Genomic DNA, 23426 nt, shown 5'->3' with positions numbered 1-23426 from the left:
CTCAGAAGCTACCATCTACAAGAGGCAGACCCCTGGGCTAGTGTCCCGGGTAAGGGGTTTGGAACCTTTGGGGACACTGATGCTGAGCTGAGCATAGCTTGCTTCACGGGTTGAGTCACTTGTCCTTCAGAGGATGGAAGTAAGGTCACCCAGAGATCAGGCCTCAACCCCATCACAGTGCACAAGGAGAGGAGGCGGTGTGGGTGGGCTATAGCCTTGCAACATGGGAACTCTGCTACCCCAAGTTCCAAGGATATCAACAGTATCCAGCTCTGGCCTCTACTGGAGGACAGCTAGAGAGTGGTAGACAGCCAGTGGGCTGGAGGCCAGATCCTGCATGATTGCCCTCCAGTTGGAAGGATACCTGATGTAAGGGTAGTTAAGTATGCTTTAATTTCTTTCCTTCAACTTTGGGACCAGAAGAGAATGCTTGGTGGTGTATTTGTGTTAAGGGCCACTGGAAAGCAGGCATGGTGGAGTGCACCTGTAACCCCAGCACTTGGAGGAGGCTGAGGCAGGAGGACCAAAGGTCAAAGCTAAAGACTTGAAGCTCATTTCCATTCTCCTTTATCTGCAAACATTATTTCCATACTGAAAACGGGAGAAATAAAAATGAGGCTTATTTTTAAAAACAAAACCTACCAATTTCCAAAATGCCTGCCCAGGGAGGACCTGCGCTCCAGGGAGGACCTGCACTCCAGAGTGAGTCATTTAAATCACTGACTTTAGAGTTCCCACTCTACCTAAACTCCCAACCCATGGGCACCAGCAGTGGATTCTGGAGCTAGCTTTCCTAGATCCATCAACGCCTCCCCAATTCCAAAGGCCTCAATTAATTAACAAGGCCTTTTAAAGGTAGTTCCAAGTGCTGAGAGACAGGAAGAAAGGGAGAGCCCTTGAGCAGCTGCTCCTTCAGTCAGTGAAGAGGGGCACTTTGAGCGCCCTCCCTGAGGAGCTCAGAAAGGTGAGGCCACCATACCAAGGATGCTTCATTATGCCGAGGGCTAGTCAGGAGGCTCCGTTGCCGCTTCCTGTGGGGAACGCGCCATGTGGAAAAGTCTGAGAAACCTTCACCCACACAACAGTTTGAGGCCCTCGCTCCACACTTGCCTGCATCATGCTGGTGACACAGGCCGCCCTCATCTTCAACTTTTCCTGTTAGTGTGAGTACCCCAGCACCACTGACACAGGGAACAGATGAGAGAGGAGGGCTCAGAAGGACACATGGTTTGCATGAGAGGAGAACAGAGCAGAGCAACTGAGACTGTCAAACCAGACTCAGTGGCCAAAGCACACTCCCCAAACATGCTCAATGCACAGCACACTACCCTGCCTGTCACAACCTACCTAGCCCCACCCACACTGCTCCAGAGAGAAGGGATGTCACCCATTCTGGATGACACCAAGCCAGCTCCGGGTTGTCTCAGGTGACAAAGGTGACAGGCCCCAACATAGAATGCTGTCCTAGAGAATGTCTACTTACTAGTGTAGTAAGTAAGGGGTTGGGGGTGACAAGACTCAAACTCATGACCCCACCAAAGCTGCCTGGTCCCTGACATTATCTTCGCTCAGCTTCACAGTACTTTCAGCCTAGAGACTCTGTCACCCCTCTGCCTGTCCAACCCTCTGAGGTCTGCGCCACTTAGATGAGTCTGGCCCTGGGCCTTGATACCCACCCGCTGCCTGGGTGCCCGTGCCCTCTCCTTCCCTAAGGCCAGTCACTGGTGACCCACGTCCCAGAGTCCCACACATCTCAGCTAGGAGAAAGGAATATGAATCCAGCAGCAAGAAAGCCTTGGGATGATACCTCCTGCCTCTGCCGCGGGGTCACTGTCATAGAGAACAGCTCCCCAAGCCTTGGGCGTGTTTCTTTAGGTAGTGTGAGGGAAACGTAGCATGTCCACAGCAGTTGGGCCTCCTCTCACCACTCTCCCAAGACAACACGGGCATCACACAGAGTTCCCCTGCTGATTCCGTGGTAACTGGCCTTAAGGAGGCTCAGGTACAAAGATGCCCCATCACTAGTGTTTATATAACAACAACTTAAGCATTTTATTTAGTCATTAAGCTCCTTAGTATCACAATGGAATGATGAGAAAACAACAAAAAAAAGTCTTCGTGAATCTCTGACAAAGAGCAGAGACTTCAAGGCCATTGGAGGGGCAGGAGGATCGACAGAAACAGTTCCAATGTAGAATTTCTCCTGGGCTGGCTGGGCCAGGAGCGGGGGAAGGTGGAATGGTGAGAAGGTGGCACTGTTGTCAGCGGTCCTTGGCCATTTTGACTCAGGACTGATACACACGATCTGCATGAACCACGCTGTGGGGTCTCTGGGTACCTCCCTGGCCATAGGACCCTCTGCCTGCTCCAAATGTATAGAAACTCTACCAGTGTCAAACGGACTCCAAAACCTGCTGTGCTGGAGGCAGCAGGAGAGGGCAGAGGCAGGCCATTTGCTCAGGGCACACCAATCCAGAGAGTGGTCAAGGCTTGTCACAGACTTCCGTGGCACAGGTGCAGGTGGTGTAGGTGGTGGTGGCAGCAGGCACATCCCTGGGGCAGTTAGCAGCCAGGAAGGCAAGCAGGCACTCCTAGAGCTTCACGGTGCCAGGGGGCAGGCTGTCATTGCAGAGTCGGTAGTAACGGAGATCATTTACCAGCCTGTGCACATTCTGGGTGAACGACGGTAGGTCCTGAAAGGCAGGGGAAAGCTGAAGCCTGGCTCTTGAAGGTCCACCAGACCCTAATAGCCTAGGCTACCCATCTGCCAAACTCCCGAGCTGCCCCACACCTGTGCTTTTGGCTCTATGCAAATATTTAATACGATTCCAAGTCCCAAGCAAGGCACTGCTTGGGTCGGGGCACATGCAAAAATTCTTTTTCAGGGCTCCACAGGCCTGCTGAAAGCAATTCAGGACGATCCCACGGCCTGTAGCGCAGGCTCTTACAGGTCAGACAGGAAGGGAGGAAGAGCTCCAGCAGCCCGGCTAGTTCTCCCCTTCCCAGAGGCCAGCCTTTGACGGCTCACATCTGAGTCCTTCCTCATGAGTTCCACAAATGCCTACAAGTCACATGGCATCTGAGCTGAAGAACATACTGCCTAGCCACAGAGCCGCCCTGCTGGGAGCAGCAGCAACTGGGAAAGCACGCAGATGCTGAAACTGCTCCACTGATTCCCACACTGCTTAGTGTGAAACATTGGAGAACCTGTTGTGCAGGTCCAGATGTGAAGAGTGTCAACACTATGCACACTGTCACAGACATAACTGACATCCTACCTTGGCTACCAAGGTGATCCCTGTGCAAACCTCAGCCACATCAAACAGCTGACACTACTTCTGTGTCTCCCACCTTCTTCTTCTGCACTCAGCTCAAACCTGTCCCCATCACCAGACACTGCCTGCCTTGCCTTAGCTGGCCTGGTCAGCACCTGTGTTGAACTTTCAAAGTGCCCTCAGATCGATCATGTCGCATGCTCTCCGGCCAGAATACACAGCTGGGATCCTGTTCCACTACCCGGAGCCCTTCTAAGCCTAGGCCATCTACAAAATGGAGAAGAGTTGCTCTTTAGAAGGTGGTCGCAAGAGCAGGAAGTACTAGGAACAGTGACCCAAAAATTCACCACACAGCCTGCCTCCACAAAAGCATGCATGGAAGCAGGTGACTCAATGCCAGACCTCAAGGGAAGTGATCCTGTCCATCCTGAGGAATAGCACAGGGCCTGGTTGGTCACCTTTAATCCTAGCACTTGGGAGGCAGAGGCAGAAGAATCTCTACAAACTTGAGGCCAACCTGGTCTATATGGTAAGTTTCAGGCCAAAGACCCTGGGGGGAGTGGGGGGAGGACAGAAAAGGGATGGGTAGCACGTGCATATAAGAGGCAGAGGGAAGAAAGATCACAAACCAAGTTCAGTAAAGGCTACAAAGCGACCTCATCTCAGAATAATCAAACCAAACCAAGCCAAAACTGACCAAGCAGCATGTTTTCAGTCAGCAGCTCCCAAACACCAAACCTGAACTCCCTCGGTGGAGCCAAGCACGCCTCTCCATTTTCAATCCTAGGAGTGACCAGATTTAGAACCCAATGTATTAACCAAGACACTGACCAATACTGATGGCACTGCAAAACAACCATGAGATATTAGGAGTTGGTCTCCAGGAAACCAAGAAAACACAACTAAAGTGGCTGAAGAGAGAGAACAAGACAGACTCCCAAAGAAAAGACAATTCTAAGACACAAAAGAACACTTGCCAAATGAGGGGGGAGAGAGGCCAGAAACCTGAGCTTAGAACAGTGCTCCAGCATGGAAATAAAGAGCACCAAGAGACCCAGCAGCGAGCACATTCTCAACGCCCGCAGAAGGGGACAAGGGGAGCAGTACTTGTCCAAAAAAAACTTCTCAAAGACCTTGTTCAAAAGAAGGCCTAATACACACAGAGCAGCAGGAAGAGCTATGGCCACATAACACAGAAAGAGCAGATACACAGCCTGACAGCATGGGGCATCGGTGACTCCAAGTGCAGCCCGAGTGGCCTCACCCTGGGGGGAATCAGTGTTTATGCACAGAGGGTCAATGTTATGAGGCTCCTTTAACCAAGTTGAGCTGTGCCAGTGCTGGGCTGTGAAGAGCTACAGAAAGTCCAGGGCAGCCAAGCAACAGGACCACCTTGCGGGCCCAAAGTTACATCAATCTTTTAGCCTGCCTGAAAGCACAGAGGGGCAGCGTGGTATCTTCTAGACCATTAAGAGATGCATGTTGAGAGGGTGAGATGAACAAAAGTCTTGACAACGTGCGGCCTGCTGAGGCTAGGGCCTGGGGCCTCAGTGGCTGAGACAGAGAACACGTTAGCCACAGAAGTCAAGTCCCTGAGGAAGAAAGAGTGCACCCTCCACACCCAACCCCAGCAGCAAGTTTCTGAGGTATTGATGACAACCTACTATTAGGGATAACCACGCCCAGACCCAGATGGGCCTCTCACTAAATGGCAGCAAGCTCAAGAGCTCACACGCGTGTTCCCCGTAGCCTGGTTTTTTTCTCCTCACCCGATCCATCTTGAAATTCCGCCCCAGAACGTTTTTCTGATTGGCATCCACACCATCACAGCTAGTCAGGAACTCTGGAAGAAAGGCTGCAAAGAAGCCATCAAAGTCGACAGAAGCCATGTTGTAAATGGCAATGCCGATCTCCTCCTGCAGAAGGTCATGAGACTTATGAACCAGGACCTGGAGCAGCACATTCACGAACTGGAACAGCATGGTGGTCCGGAAGATCTTCTGCAAGCAGAGGAGCAGGCACATGGGGCAGCAGGCTCACTCAGGTCCCTGGGGCCACCCAGGCTTAATGTGGTCCCCAAAGAACTCCCCGCAGACTCAAGGGACTCAGACTTGGCTCACAATTCCTACTCGAGGAGGGATCCTTCCAGGAAAGGAAGGCACTTACTTTGTGGTATAGTTTCTGCTTCGTGTTCAGAGTCTCCAAGTAGAAGAGATTTTGTTTGAACAGGTGGATGTCGGGCTGAAGAAAGGACTGTCCAAAAGCCTGAGGAATGAAACACTATTTAATAAGCAGCATTTAAGCTTCCTCAGACACAGTCCCTCCAGGACCTCTATGCAGCACACGGGAAGGCTAGGGCGAGTCAGCTGCCTCAATTCTGTGTGTTAGGGCAGACCTCTGCATCACATCTCTAGTGTCTCAGCACCCAAGTCTTCCCATGGACCCATTTCAGTCTCATTTACACCTTTTAAGGGGAAACTTTACAATAGTAGTTCTCAACCTGTAGGTCACAACCTCCACAGGGGTCTCATATCAGATATTTATATTATAATTCATAACAGTAGCAAAATTATAGTTATGAAGAAGCAACAAAAATAATTTTATGTTTAGAGATCACCACAACATGAGGAACTGTATTAAACGGTCACAGCATCAGGGAGGTTGAGAACCCCTGCTCTAAAATCTTTTCAAGAACCCATCTTTGAAGTAAGACACCCATACTAATAGCCAAATCCTTGAGCAATCTGAGCAGACAGCATGGCCCACCTGCCTACCTAGACAATCCCTGCAGAGACTCTCCTGCTCCTTAGTGCCCATGCCTCACAGGCTACAAGTCCTCAGAGGTTCCTTCTCAATCATTCCATCTGCTTTAGGTTGAACATATGTGTAAACTACCTTAGAGTAAAATGTCTAGGAGTGAAAGTTACTAGCTCAAAAGAAAATTGTAAGACATAATTCCTCAATCCACAAAACACACAAAATTCCTCGATCCAATTTAACTGATCAGAGACAAGAGGAGCTAGCAGCCTACATGAATCCTTCCTCTATAGAGTGGCTACTCTACCCCAGGGCTGTTGGCTGTGCAAGGAATCTTGCCGTTGCTGCTATAGTAATGGGATTTATCTCGTCAAGTCAGGGTTACTGAAGCTGGGCTGGGGCAAAGCCTTTGGGTCTGTCTTTTTTCCATCTAGCACAACATATGTTCATCTCCACTGTATTCCTTATTTCTAAGGAATGGCCCACCTGGGCCAGTGGGTTCACCCATTCAGAGCCAGTGAATATGTGGACTGTTTCCAGCCGAGGGCAATCATGAGAACAGAGGCAAGCATCTGAACGGGCTGTGTAAACACACGTTGTCATTTACCTTAGACTGCTAGAGCATACATTCAGCCATATATGTAACATTGTAAGAAACTGCCAAACTATGAAACTCTGTTCAACGTGACTTTTTTAAGCCTCACATAAGAGACCATAGCTCAGTCAAAGAAATCTGCCAACACTAGAATACACCAAACCCAAGCCCTGAATGGGGCAGCACGGTAGGAGCCAGAATGCCCCTTCCAAATGCAGATTCCTGGGCTCTCCAGAGACTCCTAGCTGGTCAGTGTCCTATAAGGAAGAACCACATAGCTCTCAGGCAGATGGCTGGTGTACACACACACACACACACACACACACACACACACACACCGCCTCTCTCTGGTCAGACAGTGCCTCACTCTGCAGTCCACGTGGACTGGAACTACATGTGTCACCACGCCCATCAAAGGCTCCTCCTTACATGCTGTTAAAGGAAGGCAACGGGCATGTCGCACACATCTGCCCATGCCGTGTACTTGGTGGCATTCTCATTTATCTCACAATGCACCTAGGAACTAGCAGTACTAACTCCACTTCACAGATGAAGAGACTGAAGCACCAAGAAACTAACTTAAATACTAACAGGGTCAGAGCTCAGTGTGACCCTGCCAAACTAAACTTGCTGTAGGGCCAGGTTCAAAGAAGGGGGCCACATGCTCAAAAAGAACCCAGGGGACATGGGCTAAGAACGCAGGTGGCGCCCAGGAACAAGGTCCCCATATTCTCAGGGCACATTGCAGCTTCACAAGTAAGCACTCCACCTTACCTGCATGATGGCACTGAACTGGGGTTCATTCTCCATCTGCTCCTCACCGACGCCCCTCTGCACGCTAGCTAGGACAGTGGACTTGAAGAAGTACCGCCAGTTGTGATGGAGCGTTCGAAAGAGGAGCTCAAACAGCTCAGCCTTGACATCAGGGGATGGGCGCTGCAGAGAAACCCACACAACACTGCATCTTCCCTCCATGCAGCTTGGAAGCCACCACAGAAGCCTAAGAGGCGCCAGACAGTAGCCAGTACTCATACACTTCTGCCACTTCCCGTGCAGAAGGCCCTGAGCCATTGAGGGGGCAGTTCACCAGGAGTGCTTAGAGAGACGGGCCTACACTTGAGACATTAGGATGAGTACCAGGAGGCTCCTTCTAACAAGTATCTCAGCTTTAAACACTAGGAAGAAGGGCTACAACATGCAAAGACAATGAAAATATGGATTTTCTATTCAGAATACAGCCAGTTTGATTGGCCCTATCCTTCAGGTTATGTCCGTCCCTCTTCTGGGATGAAAACAGTGAGCTAGCTAACCTTTATGCAACCTGAGAGGCTAATGACAGTAAGATGCCCTAAAAGCAGCACTGTTACCCAAGAGAAGCAAGTCTGGAGAGCACTTAGGAATCCGAGAAACCTAAAGGTCTCCCAGTGGAGGCAACATGCTGTGCTAATTGCTGCCCGTGTGCACGGCTCCTTTTCCTGCAGCCAGCATCAGGATTCTGAGAGAGCAGGGCGTCACTGAAGCACGATTTCCTAACTCACGCCCAAATGTTCAAGTTACCAGCAAGCACATAAGCTACATCATTCCCAACACTGCTGTAGAATTCTGTGACTGTCAGCTGCACAGCCATGTGTGTCTCAGAACCCAGAGCTCTGGACTTTGGTCATGGAGAAAGCTATAAGATCAGCTCCCATCTGTCAACTACTGTTGTAACATCCAATCTGTATCTATACTTACTCTGCTCTTGCTACAGTCAGTGCCTGTCCTTTCATTTTTCCAGACCACTAAAAGCTCTATCTGAATTATTGCTAAGAACCTGCCTTTAACAAGACTATCAAATGGAGAGCATTCTTGGGGGGTGGGAGGGAGAGGAAGAGAGGTCCCCCGAAAGAGCAGTATGTACTGAATGCTGAGCCATCTCTCTAGCTATGAGTTATGAGCATTTAAAAGCCCTAAGTATCCAGAAATAATTTTTATTATTAATTTTTCATGTATGTGTGTGCATGATGTACCCATTTCTCGGGGGAGGAAGGACCCCCAAAACTAAAAGAGTATTGAGAGAACTCATAAATGAGATTTAAAACACAAGACACTTTCCCTTCCTCCCAGTCAGGAGGCACCACTGGGTCCTCCTGGGTCCTACATACCTCGGCAATGATGGGGTACACTTGCTCCATGCACAGCGCGATAATGCTGGGGAGGAAGGGCTTGAACACCTGGCCAGGCTCCTGAACCACCACTTGTAGGATCTTCAGGAACTTCTCCACCACCCGGCAGCCAGTGCTGCCTTCATGGAGGATGCTCTCAGCCAACTGTTCTCTGCAGGCAAGAGAAAGCCGCAGAATAACTCATAGTGATTCTTTAAGAACCAGCATGACAAGCAATGCTTACAGCAAGCGAGGGAGAGGAGCAGGAAGCCCTGCATTTTGTAGCAGACATGTCCCCTGCCTCTGAAGCCCTGGGCAGTGAGTGTGTGGTACCTGGTAAACATGTTGAGGAAAGTCTGTATGATCTGCTCTGTGAACGGCACGCCCATCTGTACTCGAAGGCCTCGGAACAAGGTGAGGAAGAAGCTCAGCATCTCGTCAGTCACATCTAAACGAAGCACGGAGGAGGCCAACAGTCAACACCATGTGCACAGGGACCCAAGACAGCCCCGGCTTCATCAGTTTTCCTTTGCAATCTGCACTGTCATCTCTCTCTAATCTCTCCTACTGGAAGAAATGTCCCCAGCACCATCAGAGCCAATGACAGAAAGTGGAAGATGATTAAGGGCCTGCTGAGAACATGGCTTTGGTCCTGGGAACAGCTGCCTGATTGCTCACAGTAGGAAATGGAGTTGTCTCAGCATGAAGCCCAGCACACTGTCCTGCATCCAGCATGGTCAGCACTCTTGGTGAAAATGAACCACTTTATGCTCACATCCAAGAAATTATCCAACTGGGTCAACACCTGAGTACCTCGGCATTTCCCTCTAAGACCAATCATCGCTGTAGTAGGTCAAGGTTAAGTGGATAAAAGTAGATAATGACAGAGTGCTCAGGTCACACTGCCCTGGGCCACCAAATGGACTTATTGATTCTGGCTAGTGTGGTTCCATATCCAGGTCACAATGTCAGTTGCATGGGACATTTTGATTCTTACATATACAAAGTGCTTACAAGATGAAATCAGTGCATCTAAGCTATAAAGGCTCTGCTGCCTAAGACCAACAAGTCTACTGTGACTGCTTGCAGGAGAGCCAGGCCTGTCTAGGGTGACAGCAGCACTGAAAGTGGTTTACATCAGCCAGGTGCTAAGGAAGCAGCACCCACCGTTCCTCTTTCCTCTCCTTCCTGTCTGTTATGGCGCCTACTCTCTCACCCACCCACCTTAATTTACAAAGGAAAACTAAGCAGGAGCCTGCAAGCAACTCCATGTCACAGGGCAGGCACCAGGCAGACACCAAGGGCTCTGCTCATCTCTCCAGACTTTCCAAAGATGTCATAGCTTTGCCTCTGTCAGTGTGTATGGCCTCACTGAGCACAGCCCAGGCCAGCTGCTCTATAGATCTAAGCAGGCCCTTGTGAACATCATCATCCATAAGGCAGGCCTCTGAGCCAATTCTTACCTGACTGATGGATAAAAGCTGGAAAGAGGGCCAGGGAGACCTGAACAGATTCCTGCAGTGACTGGTAGCAGATCTGTCGAGACTTGGTGGATTCCCCAGAAATATTCTCCACGATATCTTCCAAGACACTAAGTGTCTGGTGAATAATCACTTTGGCTGTAAGTCAAGATGAAGCTGCAGTTATGTGTTGTCTGAGATACGGTATAATTAGAGGGAACATACACAAGGGAGGGAAGAATCTTGCAGAGGAGAGTCCAGGAAGGCAAAAGGGAAGTCTTACTAACAAGTAGAACTTATCTCTTTCATTATATGACCCTATAGGCACCAAGTCCTATCTCTCTCCTCTTCCTTTTAACCTTCAAGACTTCAGTTGTCCTCTTGTCTGCACACTTAGACTTATGCCTTCTCCCCCTCTACCTCTAACAATAAATCAAATAGATGATAGGCTGGGGATATAGCTCAAGTTCTTGCCTAACAAGCACAAGGCCCTGGGTTCAATACTCAGAATCACACAAAAACTGGGTATGGTGTACCTTTTAATTCCATCACTCAGGAGACAGGAGTAGAAGTTCAAACTGCAGAGCTGAGTTTGAGGCCAGCTTAGGCTTGTCAGGAGACAATCACACACACACACACACACACACACACACACACCTGCTTCTCCATAAAACACCAACTAGCCAACCAAATACCCTATAAGCTGATAAGAAGACTGAAGAAACAAATGATCAGGCAATTAACACAAGGGACTCTTCTCCCTTCAGCCACAGACAGCACCCACCCTGCTAACCACACAGACACAGCCTACCATGCAATGTTATAGTGATGGCTTTAGGAAAATTTGCTTTATCAATCTTTGGCTTATCAGGCCTATAGTCTGATAATGTATACATACTTATTTTTTATTAGTGGCAACATATTTAACTACAGCAATATACTGATATATGAGTTCACAGCATGATTCTACACTGCACAGAGAATGTTGGCAGTGACTAGCCAAAATCAGAAGTGAGCAGCAGAGGGTCAGGAACCAGCTTATACCTTGGGTAGGATCCAAGTCAGGCCCAAGAGACCCAACTTTATTACGTTCTTATGATGGTCAGGGGCAAAGTTTAGCAGGGCACCTGACATAGGAAGAGAAAGCTGTCATCATTCTCCTACATGAGTGGAGGCTGCCTGACTCAGTTCAAGCCTAGTAGGCTCAGCCTTGATGAACTCCATAGGCTAGTCCAGATTGAAGCTGAGAGAGCCACTCTCGAACCTCCAGTATGCTTTGTGCGCTGTCTTGAACCTCACAGAGTCCATTGGTTCCTATGTGGGCTAAAGCTTCAATCAGAGGAGGGTGTGACAGAAAGAAGGCATGCTGAGTAGATGTGCAAAGTTAGCTCTGTTCCTCTAGTGTTACTAACTGCTGAGCTCTGCTTTCTTCATCTGAAACAGTGGCCAGATAATAACCCCTCACGGACAATGGATGGAAGGCAGTGACTCACCACAGGCTGGATCACTGAAGACTGCTCACAGGGAGGCATAACAACAAACAAAAGGCACTACACCACTGATAAGAAGCAAGCACAAACTTGTGCACGCTCAGAGACAGTGATAAGGCTAGGAGCCCATGAAGGACAGGGTACCAGACATAAAGGACAAGGTATTGGGGCTAAAACACAATGGAGTACAGAGACAAAAATCAGATCTGTTTGACACTCAAGGAAAAATTTAAGGATCAATGTTTATTTACCAAAACATAAAGTAAACTGAAAGCACTGTTAAATGTGTGACTGTGGCCTACCCACAGATAGTATATTACAAACCATGAAAGCCAGGCAGGTAGGACATGCCTGTACACTCAGCACTTGGAGGCAGAGGCAGGAATATCAAAATTTCCAGGACAGTCTGAGCTGTACAGTCTATCTACCTCAGATAATATAATAGCAATAATAATAGTAATAACAATAAAAACAACAACCAAAACATTAAAGACCTTATTCTCAGAAAGCAAGAGACAATGAGAAGTGATACAGAGCCTCAGACTTAGCCATTCTGACTTCTACCTCCACCACCTTCTCTGCCACTAGTCAGCTAACGTAGTCTATGTGATGAATTCTAGAAAAATCATCTCAAAAAAAAACAAAGAAAAATGGTGATTACAGCAGGCTACCATGAAGAAAAGGTGAGCCAGAAAGATGACAAGTGACTATCTGCATTCTAAGCTAGCCTGAGATGCAGTTAGACCTACCTCACTCACACTAACAAAAAGAACACTCTTTATTACCACCTGTGAGATTTCACAAAGCATCCATGTTGGCATTCTTCTAAAGCAACACCATCTAATAGTGTTTCATTATTCCTAATGTGAAAAGATGTATTCTATTTTTTAAAATATTTTATATTTGTTATTTTCAGAGAAACTTGATCCTTCTTTCCATGAATTAGAGTTGTCTCATTTTCTTCCTCATACCCCAGTATTATATATGAAGGCTCGTGTTCTTCTAAAACCTCTGAAATGTTTTTATTTGGAAAAGGTTAAGGTCACTCAGAAGACAGTTCACACAAGAATCTGAAATAGGTTCACAGTCACCCTAGGGCTTATAGATGGAGGCAGCACACAGTCCACAGAGGGTTTCTTTAGGTTTCCAACACTTAGCTAGCAGACAGGGGAAAGCACTCAGGAAGTATGTCCAGCAGATGTACTAACCGAATTAATAAGCATCTTACTATCTGAGCCTTTTCTGTGAAGCAAAGGAAGTCATTTCAAGGGCTTCAGGTGCAAATGTCTACACAGAAGCGACTTACTGTCATCAAGTGGCACCTTTCTCTGGGGGGCAGTAGCACTGGGCTTCAGGCTGTGGTAGTCCCGGGAGAGTGCAGAGATGAGGCTGGCATGGTTGATCGAGCGCAGGGGCCACTGCTGCTCACTCTCAGGAAGATTTGGCCATGGAAGGAGCAAGGTATTAGAAAGTGCACGGCAAACCAACACCTGCGCCTAGAAGGAACCCAAAGGCATCCATCAAAGGTCAAAAGGAAGTGAAAGCTGGTAACCAATAGACACACATTTAGTGCCCTGTACACTCTGCTTCAGATCCCAGGTGTCTGTCTTACAGCCTGGTTATGCTCTACCTAAAGGCACCCAGGCAGGAAAAAGAAACACAGAAGTAACCCCACATCTGGGTCTCAATGTACAGGGTCAGCCCCAAGAAGCCTAGCTGGTGTTCACCTTGCTCAATCTGGCATTCGAAGCCTCACGGAGGGAGATATCTCAGTAGATATTGATTATGGTATGGCCTTTGATGCTGCCCTCTGACCCACAAAAAAGCACTAAGACCAGGCTCATAAGAACACTCTCTCACTCACATTCAGGTCTTCTGAAGAACCTGTCTGTAAACCCACACACCTCTTCCACTTCCTGCTCCGAACTACCCTGAGCCTCCCAAATAGTTTCTCAACCCCAGAACAAAAGTGTGTGAGAATATAAGCCAGACTGGCCTGAACCAATGAGAGCACAGGGAAGTTTTCCCATCTGAATCAGGATTTTGGCCGTGAGTCAGAGAAACCAGTAAGTTGTGCCAATGCTACCTCACAGAAGCAAGTCTGTGCAGTTGAAGTGGCTTTCAACTCAGAATGTAAAATCAGAATCAGCCTCCTCTGCCGCCACTTCCCCAGATCTTCAGCCAGAGCTCCAAGAATGCTAACTGGGATGTGTCCCACCTTATCTGTTAGACGCTGGGCAGAGGCATCAATGATGCTGTTGAACACCTTCTGCACTGCAGGGATACTGATCAGAAAGACAGGCCGCACGGTGGTGGCTAGTGAGACCAGTAGGTGGCACGCAGACAGCAGCAACTTGTCTTGGACCTAGAAACAGAAGATATGTGACATGTTGGCTTACTTCATCTTCTGCTTGACTGCTAAAGGAGCGTCCCCTCAGTTGGCGACAGCTAATGACTGCTAAACTATACCATTCACTGAGGAATGGGTCTGCAGTGTCTCCTAAGATGACTCTCAAACAAAATTACTGTTGTCTAGCTTACACCTCTAGCTGCTGCCTTATGTCTGCATCATTCTTTTCCTTCTTCCCAGTCACCCCTCAACTTGCACATATCTGTTCTATTATACAGCGCCTTCACTGTATGCTGTCCAAGTCTTTCCTTTAAACACAGCAGCAGTCATGAAGTCAGGGTCTCACTCAGCCCTTCCTTTCTGCATTGAATCTCACTGTCTCCTAGTCTCTCCTATTCCTGTCACCTCAACGTGCCTAAAAAAATCCTTGGTTCAAATCACTGGCAATTTCCAAACCATAAAAGTTCTTGGAAAGGAGTGGTTGGAAACTGGTCTTGGCCTTGCCTGTATTAAACTAACTAACTAACTCTCCCCCCCCCCCCCTCCACCCCAATAGCCATGCCTGCATCCAAAAAAGTTTTTTAGAGTCTGGACCAAACATGGGTAAGACTGAAGACAACCATCACACCAAAGAGTCAAGGTCTGCAGAATTATTTATAAAGGATGTATCATGGTAATTTCCTAGAATCACCAACTATTTCTAACCTTTAACACCATAGTCTCTACTTATTCTAAGGAAATTACATAACAGAATAAAGCTATATTCTTAAAATGTGTCTATTTGGAAATATCTATGAATTGAAACACAAGGTCTCATGCAGTCTGATGCCTTGGGCTTACTATGTAGTCAAATGGCCTGGTTCTACTTCTTTTCCTGAATGTTGGCATTTCAGGTGTGCACCACCAAACCAGGATTTTATGCAAGGCTTCGTACATATGAGGAAAGCACCCTACTAAAGTGAGCTAAATTCCCAGTTCACTTCCCACAGTGGAATTAACCTTACAGTGGAGCAAGAGCTAGGGAAATTATGGAACATGCTCCTTAAGGGCATAAGAACTTTTAGAAATCACCATTATAAATACAACAGGTTTATGAAAGTCAACACAGGGCCCATTGGAACCCATTGCCTGTGTGTGCAAGGACAGCAAGAGCACCCGAAAGCATGCGCCATGCAAGTTAGCAGTCTTGCTAGGTTAGAGGACTCCTAGGTTCTGTCCACTTTATACAGCTGTAACATTTACTTAGCAATTTCACTTGGCAACCACTCTAGGATCTCTAGCATCTGCAGATGCGTAGACAAAGGGGCCCCTTCCTATCAGCGAAGAGTAAATCACATCCCCATCAGGAGACGACACTGGGCGCTATGAAACCTCAAGTTGCTCTGTGTACTGAAGAGAGAACAAAGCAAACAGTGCCTCCAGCTATCTACAAACGGTCTATAAAATCACAGAAACATGTCTAAAAGGATTGCCACCAGTCTTGACTGTAAGCAATGCTGTTTCAAGGAATGAGATCAAACAGCAGCAAAACTTTTTAGTCAATAGAACTGAGTCGGTACTGTCACTATGAGGAAAACCCAAAGTCCTACTTGAGCATATGTGGACTACAACTGAAAAGACATATGAGGGCTGGCAAGATGGCTGAGGGGAAAGGTCCTCACCACCACAAACCTGAGAAACTAAGTTTAACCTCAAGGACAAGCATGGTAGGAAAGAGAACCGACTCCTCCCAGTTCTTCTCTGACTCCCACAGGCATGCTGTGGCAATCATGCACGAACAAATAAATAAATGCAATTAAAAAAAAAAAAACTTGAGAGAACATGAAGCAATGCAGTTGTTACCACCCAGTCAGGATAGCGTTTTGGTCTCGTGGTAAGAGGGCTATAGAGAGAGTCAGAGTTAGGTAAAAAGTGCAACGCTTTCTATCTTAAGACCTTGGTGCTGATGAGAGGTGTGATGGCGTCCATTGTGGTAGAGATGAGTGTCACAAACTGCTGTGTGTTCTGTCGATGGGCTTCACTGCAGTACTGTGCCAACCAGTGGGAGTAGGCCTGGAGAGCTGCAAGTGACTGAGCGTGCCTGCGGGAAGGAAAGAAGCAGTGATCCGGGAGAGCCAGGTGAGTCTGGTGGCATGAGCTTGTCTCCACCTCCAAGGGGAGGAAGACAAGAACTCCATGCACTCTGCAGAGCATTCTCAGACATGGTGGCAGCATGGAAATCAGTCACCTGTTCACACTGTCTGGAGATGAACACACACTGCAGTTCCTAAACATCTCCCAGATCTCAATCTTTCTGTGGCACGTAGTTTATTTTAGATAACAAATATAAGGGGAAATATGCTAAGTTTAAAAACTAAAAATTTACTATGGTCTAGGTAAGTAACAGTATTTTTGACAGAAGATTTCAAAGCTCACCTTCCCCTCTAAGTATCTGTCCACCCAGAGCGTCCAGGTGTTTAGTTTCTGCAAAGGCTTCTCTGGATCACACATTTATATGGTAGCACACTTGTGACCCCTGTACTCCAGAGACTGAGGTGAGAACACTCCAGGTTCCAAATCAGCCTCAACTACAAAGTGAAACCCTGTTTAAAAACAACACTGAAAATAGCCAAATAAACAAATGAGACCCCAAAACATGCCAGGTACATCTTTAATCTTAGTTCTTGGAGGCAGAAACAAGCAGATCTGAGTTTGATGCCAACATGGTCTATCTACATAGTCTGTTCCAGGTCAGTTAGAAACAGAAAAAAAAAAATAAAAAATAAAAATAAAAACAACAAAAAACAGAACATATACAATTCCAAAAGCTCCCAACTCATCAAAGATGATAAACAGGCCTTACAGAGGCAAGGCAGAAGTCTATCTAGTTCAAAACACTAGCCAGCACAGCTACATACAGCTTTTCTCCAGTCACCACCAAGCAATCTGAGTTGATACTCTGCCAAGATCTAAATATAGAGTTCCCCATCAGATGGGTACCATGAAGACCCCTTTTCAATCACTGTTATACTGTCAATGCAAACTGATGAATCTTAAAAAAAAAAAAAAAAAAGACTATATGGATTTTTACTCAAAATAGTGTAATCACTGTTGTTTTATTTCTGACTAAGTATAAACAGAAAAAAAAAAAAAATCCCTTAAAGCCAGCTCCTCTGTGTTCTTGCCTATCCCAGACACATTCAGGAACCATTCCTCATTTACTGACTCTACAGCATTCTCCAGCAGTTCCTGCCCCAAAGCTTAGTACATTTTCCCAAAGGAGTTCTGGTTCCTTTTAGTGGAGAAATTATTATGTTAAACAGCGGGTCTTAGATATGAGGGGCAGCCAGTTTCTAGAGAGTCTGCCCATGGACAGAGCTAGGATGTAGACAGAAATCACTTCAAATTAAACAGCATCAACAATGATCCAAGTGCTTACTGACATGATGTAAGATGAAAGACATAAAATGCAGCCATCTTATTACAAACACTTAGCCTAAGGCTGAAACCTTGTTAAATCTGGACTGTAGAATATTCTTTAAACAGTAAACTAAGGCCTGGGCTCCATGATATCTGTCTGCCTCTTTCTTTCTGACACACCTCTACTCACTCACAAATCATATATAACTAGGGACTACTATAGATTACAGGAGACTGACTTAATATTGGATCATGATCAAACCTTCAGCTATGTGTGTAAATTAGATATTAGCTTGCAGCTCTTTAAGTGATTATAATGGTAATATATTTCTATAAAGTAGCCCTGTTCCTAGGAGATACCTGAAGTAACACACCTGATCTACAATGTATCAACTTGCTTAACAAAAACAAACAAAAAGGGACCTAAGTATGCAAACACAAAGGGAAAAAAAATCCCAAGAACCAAAATCATAACTCCAGGGAAATGAAGGTATTTTATTCTATTCTACAGTTTCTTTGTTTTGTTTTCTCTTTTTAAACTATATTTTACAGACTTTCAAAATCTGTAACTTTTTGTTAAGAAAAAAAGGAACTAAGTAGCACAAAGCAGGAAAATCTAGAAAGTCTTAACAGGAAGCCAGTTTCTTTTTCATATTCAGAATCCATTGAGCAGTCTATCTTTTACTTTTATAAGTCTAAGAACCAAACTGAGAAACCCAGCAAGGCCAAGGCCAGAGGCTGGAACCTAAGTATTTCAATCACTGCAGTGCACACACCAGAGAGCTCCAAAGCAACCCTCCTGCAATCCTGCCTGTGCAAGCTATCCTGATCAAGAGCCAACTGGCATCTTGCTTAGGAGTTGCCACACAGATTTCTCTAGTTCTCAAAGAGGAAAGTAACATGTTTTAAATATAAGACTATAGTAATTAAGTCTCTTTCTTCTATTTATTTAATTTTCAGCTGAAGCAAATAACATTTTTCTTTCCTTTTTGGTTTTTAAGGTTTTTGTTTTGTTTTCCGTTTCTGTTTGTTTTTTGGTTTTTTTTTTTTTTTTTGGTGGTTGGTTTTTTTAAGACAGGGTTTGGAACTCACTCTATAGATCAGGCTGGCTTTGAACGCACAGAGATTTTCCTGCCTTTGTCTTCTGAATGCTGGTATTAAAGGTGTGTGACACCACTGTCTAGCCACACTTTTTCTATAAAGACCAAAGTTTTGTTGTTTTTTTTTTTTTAAAGATTTAGGCTTTGCAGACCACACACTCTGAGCTGGTGCTAGTTAGCTGTGGCTGTGGTATAAAAAGTGTAAATGAATGTCCATGGCTGTGTTCTAATGGAACATGCTGAAACTACACATGCTTCACCGTCAGTTCCAACAGACTCAGCTAAAGGCTCATCTCCAAACTAAAACATAGCTGCTTACCTGTCTGTTAAATGCAAAAACCAGAGTTGGCAGTCAAGTTTCCCAGAGGGAAGTTTCAAAAGACATGAGTTTCCTCCAACTTCATCTTTACACAAAGGATACCCTGAAGTAGCTGGGTGCTAAGCATCATATTTTTATTGTCCCAGCCCATTCTTCTCTTTCTTCTTTTCAGTCTCTATGAAGAAGTCTGTTTCTTCTGTCTACTCACTGGAATACCTCTTCTACTCCATTAACTGTTGCCTCAGCCAGGATAGGGAAAAGGGTCTTTACTGATCCTCTTCTTCTCACTACTTTTAAGATAGGGGTGGAGATAAGTGTATGTGTGTATGGGGGGGGGGGGGTTGGTTCGGTTGTCATGGTTTATCAGTCTCTGCTCTAGACCTGAACAAATCTTTTGGGCAGTCTAACAGGATAAGGTTTTATTTCCAGTCTCCAGATGCTAACCCTTCCATGTACTTCCCCAATCTACATACTCTACATGAGAATCTTGAGTCAAGTGTCAAAGTAACCTGAGATTCTAATTTAATACACAAACATCTGGGCCCTGTGCCTTCCTACCAAACTTAAAATTCTAAAGGAAAATGTCAGGTTTGGGTTTGGACCAATTGCTGGAGTATAGCTCCCATGGTCCTTACCATGTTCCCTCAAATAAGGACATCTTTTGCTTGAAAACATTTGGTCTTTGCCCTCAGTTCCAGATATAGCTTTAGAATAGTCCAAGTCTTTTTTTGTTACTTTTAACAACCCTTTCCAACACACCTGAGCATATGTTAAGCAAGGCAATTTCTATAAAGTCCCTAGATTGCCAGGGGGTAAGGCCAAACTGCCAGAGGAACCAGCCATGAGCTTGGAGGGTTGGGACTTTAGCCACACTCAACCTCTGGAGGGGGTAAAAGGACTAAAGGATTCCCTGATGACTTAAGCAATCAGTCAGGCTTCCATACTAAGCCCAGGGGATTATATGAGCTGGGGAGCCTCTCAATTGCAGAACACATGCAGGTCCCAGAGGGAGTCTGCTCAGGAACGACAGGGAGGCTCTTGAGAACCCTCATAGATCTTCCTCTACTCATCTCTTCTAATAAACGGAGCTGTGTCTTGCCAAGTTCTGAGACTCACTACAGCAAATTAACCAAATCTGTAGAGGAAGATACGGGCATCCCAACTTCCAGCCCTCAGTCAGCAGCATAAGAAGCACAGCTGGAGCAGCAGCTGGCATTGGAAAGCAGATGCAGACGTGATCTCGTGGGGACTAAATCCTCAGCATGATGCTACCAAGTAGTAACAGAACTGGAGTTAATTAGAGGAAAAAGCACACATAAGTCCCATGCCCCTGGTCGGCTGCAGCTTTTGAGTGTGAGATGTTTGGGGTTTCCCACTATCCACCAACTCTGTCAGTGAACGTGAACCCTGTGCAGGGTAAGAGACACAGGGATCGGGTATTTCTACACCGTTCCCACGTACCTTTAGTGCTCACTAATTCTCAACTTCACAGCCCTTCTCTGCTGTTTCCTGCAGTGCCTGCCCTGTAGAGCCTCATCCCTGCTCTCTTTAGTTCAACCAATTAATTACATTTACCATGCCATACTCAACAATTTGTCTTTGTAGGGTCAGATAAAGAGCTTTCCCTTTATGTGTGGCAGCCACTACTCTTGGTTGCTGCAGTTCATCTAGAGGTAGGGTCAACGTCTCTCAAGAAGGCACAGTCACTAATATTTACTTACACATCAATGAGGTCGGGTTTCAACACTGATGGCACAGCTGTTTCAATGTTGTACAGTTTTATCTGAGATCCATACAGAGTAACTTTGACCAACCTGTTAACAAAGCAATAGGTGAAAAAGGACAGCAAGCACCGGAGCCCAAAACAAACAAAATGGACAAGCTACCAAAGAAAAAACCCAACGGCTAATTTTCAGACAGAAAAAAAAAAAATCTGATCTCCAATTCTTTCCAAGAAAACAGCTAGAGTTGTGAAGTAAGGTTATATACAAAACCATTTTCTAAAGCACCACAGCATTTATGTTATCAAAAAGCCTAAAACATCTGGTAGGATGGCTCAGTGGGTAAAGGAACCTGTCACCAAGCCTGTTCAAGTTTGCTCCCTGGGACCCACATAGTAGGATAGAACCTACTCCCACAAGTTGTCCTTTGACACACACACACACACACACACACACACACACAGGCACATTCACATGTGCACAGACAGCAGAGGAAAGGCTGAAAAAGTTTTCCCCAGAAGAACATGCCAGCCCAGTTTACTCTAGAGTGGGATGGAGGAGGCAGGTAGATTATGGACTACTGTTTCCTCTCTACTTTTCTATATTCCTGGATTGTATATTATGAATATCTAATGCCACATGCATGTGTGTACACACTTTTTTTGCAATGTATTGCCATGTAGCCCAGGATGGTCCTCTTTTCCTCCTGCCTCAGCCTCTCAAAGACTGTGATTATACACATGATCTCTGCCCAGCTACATATACTATTTTATAAAGAAATAAAATACTTTAAGAAACCGAGCCTGCTCTTGACAATTTATCTAAAGATCTGTATGATAAACTTAAAATCATATCAATGTTTACAATGGGTCAATATATAGTAAAGGGTAAAATATCTGCTATAGAATCTAGATGGCTGGCTCATATCCATCTATCCTCTGTCTCCTTCCTTCTCTCCTCATATAATTTTATCAACTTCTCTGAAGATTAGAAATTGTTGGCAATAAATTGATGATAACATGCTGTAAGAAACAGATGAGGGGAGCAAATCTTTCTAGAAGTTAAGCAGTTGAGCATACAGGTTATTCAAGGACCACAGTGTATGGTGAGCAGCACCAGGCACAGCAGAGCTCCTTTAGGATGCAGGAAGGCTCTCCGAGCTGAGTGAGCAGAACAGCACTGCACAAGTTCTGGTCAATTCCACACAACCCCGCAAGCATACCTCTCAACGGAGGAGGTCACTACATGGGCAGCTGCTTGGTCCCAGGCCAAGGAGGGGGTGGGGGGATGGGGGGGTGTGTCTGGAAATCACCATCTTGAAAGAGCTTAGCACTTTAGAAAGGAAGCCTGTGCTCTGGAAAATGTTCCTCTCAGATGTATGGAATGCACGCCTTTATTCCAAAAGAAAACCATAAATGGACTGAGGGCTGGAGAACAGTGTGAAGGGCACTTCCACAGAGTCAAGAAAGCAAGAGTGAAGAGCCAAGTCGTTAACCAAAGCCTTAGAAAGAAGTTCTGCCGGGGCCTAGCAAACACAGAAGTGGATGCTCACGGCCAGGATCACAGGGCCCCCAGTAGAGGAGCTAGAGAAAGTACCCAAGGAGCTAAAGGAAACTGCAACCCCATAGGTGGAACATTATTATGAACTAACCAGTACCCCAGAGCTCTTGACTCTAGCTGCATTTGTATCAAAAGATGGCCTAGTCGGCCATCACTGGAAAGAGAGGCCCATTGGACTTGCCAACTTTAAATGCCCCAGTACAGGGGAACGCCAGGGCCAAGGGGTGGGGGTGGGTGGGTGGAGGACTGGGGGGGGGAGTGTATTGGGGACTTTTTGGATAGCATTGGAAATGTAATTGAGGAAAATACCTAATTAAAAAAAAAAGAAGTTCTGCTATAAAGGAATGAAAGCAACTATCAGTGAGCAACACAGCACTGTGCACAGCAAGTGTGAAAACCACAGCTGTGTATATGAGCCATGCAAGCACATAGGCCACATGGCTTCTAAGCATTCTGTTCTAGCTTTCTTCACCTTACTCTCTTGAAATAGGACCTCTTGATATACCCATCCAGGCTGATGGCCAGCAAGTCTCAGCCTTCTGTCCTTGTCTTCTACAGTATAACTAAGCCATATCTTCCTGTCTTCTGGTGTTTAGCACCTTAAATCATGTGTACATTAAATGTGTAATTTACTATGTGTTCAGGAACTGTATTATCAAGTTTTATGTGACCTACACGAGAACACTGGTAATCATACTGGCTATTCAGATCATTAAACTATAGGAAAGTCTTCTCTCATATACTAGTGTCTCTCTCTCTCTCTCTCTCTCTCTCTCTCTCTCTCTCTCTCTCTCTCTCTCTCATTTTTTCAAGACAAGAGTCTCTCTGTGTAGCCTTGACTATCCTGGAACTAACTCTGTAGACCAGGCTGGCCTCAAACTCAGAGATCTACCTGCCTCTGCCTCCCAATTGCTGGGATTATAGGCAGTGATCACCATCAACCAACTGCACACACTAGTCTTAATGCAGACAAAATAGCAGGTGTTTCTAAATGCTGAGGTTGCAAACCTAAGCTTTTTAGACAGGTACGTAAGCATAAGGCCTTACGATGACTCAGGCTCTCTGACGTCATCTCACCAGTGTTAGTTAAGCAGACTGACATACATATCTAAATTGCTAACTGAGCCATATTCAATAGTGGTTATCTAATTCAGACAGGAAGATATACTCTACCCTTACTGAATCATTAGTGAAAATGGGCCTATCACAAGACAGAGAAGAAAATTAGACTGGAATTCAAAATTCCGTAGTTTGGA

At 45.9% G+C, this 23426-nt stretch overlaps 1 protein-coding gene across 3 annotated transcripts in view; it reads right to left on the bottom strand.

The window, feature by feature from the left end:
* Positions 1–2027: 2027 nt before the first annotated feature.
* Xpo6 (exportin 6) overlaps positions 2028–23426 on the bottom strand; it is a 99090-nt gene continuing 77691 nt past the window's right edge. For all 3 annotated transcript variants that reach the window (XM_085841337.1, XM_021166261.3, XM_021166262.3), the window contains 11 exons: positions 20611–20703; positions 16007–16151; positions 13940–14086; positions 13028–13217; positions 10235–10390; positions 9105–9219; positions 8772–8943; positions 7402–7563; positions 5442–5540; positions 5045–5275; positions 2028–2693 (listed from right to left, as the gene is read on the bottom strand). In XM_085841337.1, coding sequence (XP_085697463.1) covers positions 2592–2693; positions 5045–5275; positions 5442–5540; positions 7402–7563; positions 8772–8943; positions 9105–9219; positions 10235–10390; positions 13028–13217; positions 13940–14086; positions 16007–16151; positions 20611–20703 — 1612 coding nt within the window. In that variant the 3' untranslated portion in view covers positions 2028–2591. The remainder of the gene's footprint in view (positions 2694–5044; positions 5276–5441; positions 5541–7401; positions 7564–8771; positions 8944–9104; positions 9220–10234; positions 10391–13027; positions 13218–13939; positions 14087–16006; positions 16152–20610; positions 20704–23426) is intronic.

Source organism: Mus caroli, unplaced genomic scaffold (assembly GCF_978045245.1).
Source record: "Mus caroli unplaced genomic scaffold, Mus_caroli_1 scaffold_8, whole genome shotgun sequence".
Lineage (NCBI taxonomy): Eukaryota > Metazoa > Chordata > Mammalia > Rodentia > Muridae > Mus > Mus caroli.
This window is presented reverse-complemented; position numbering and strand designations above follow the sequence as displayed.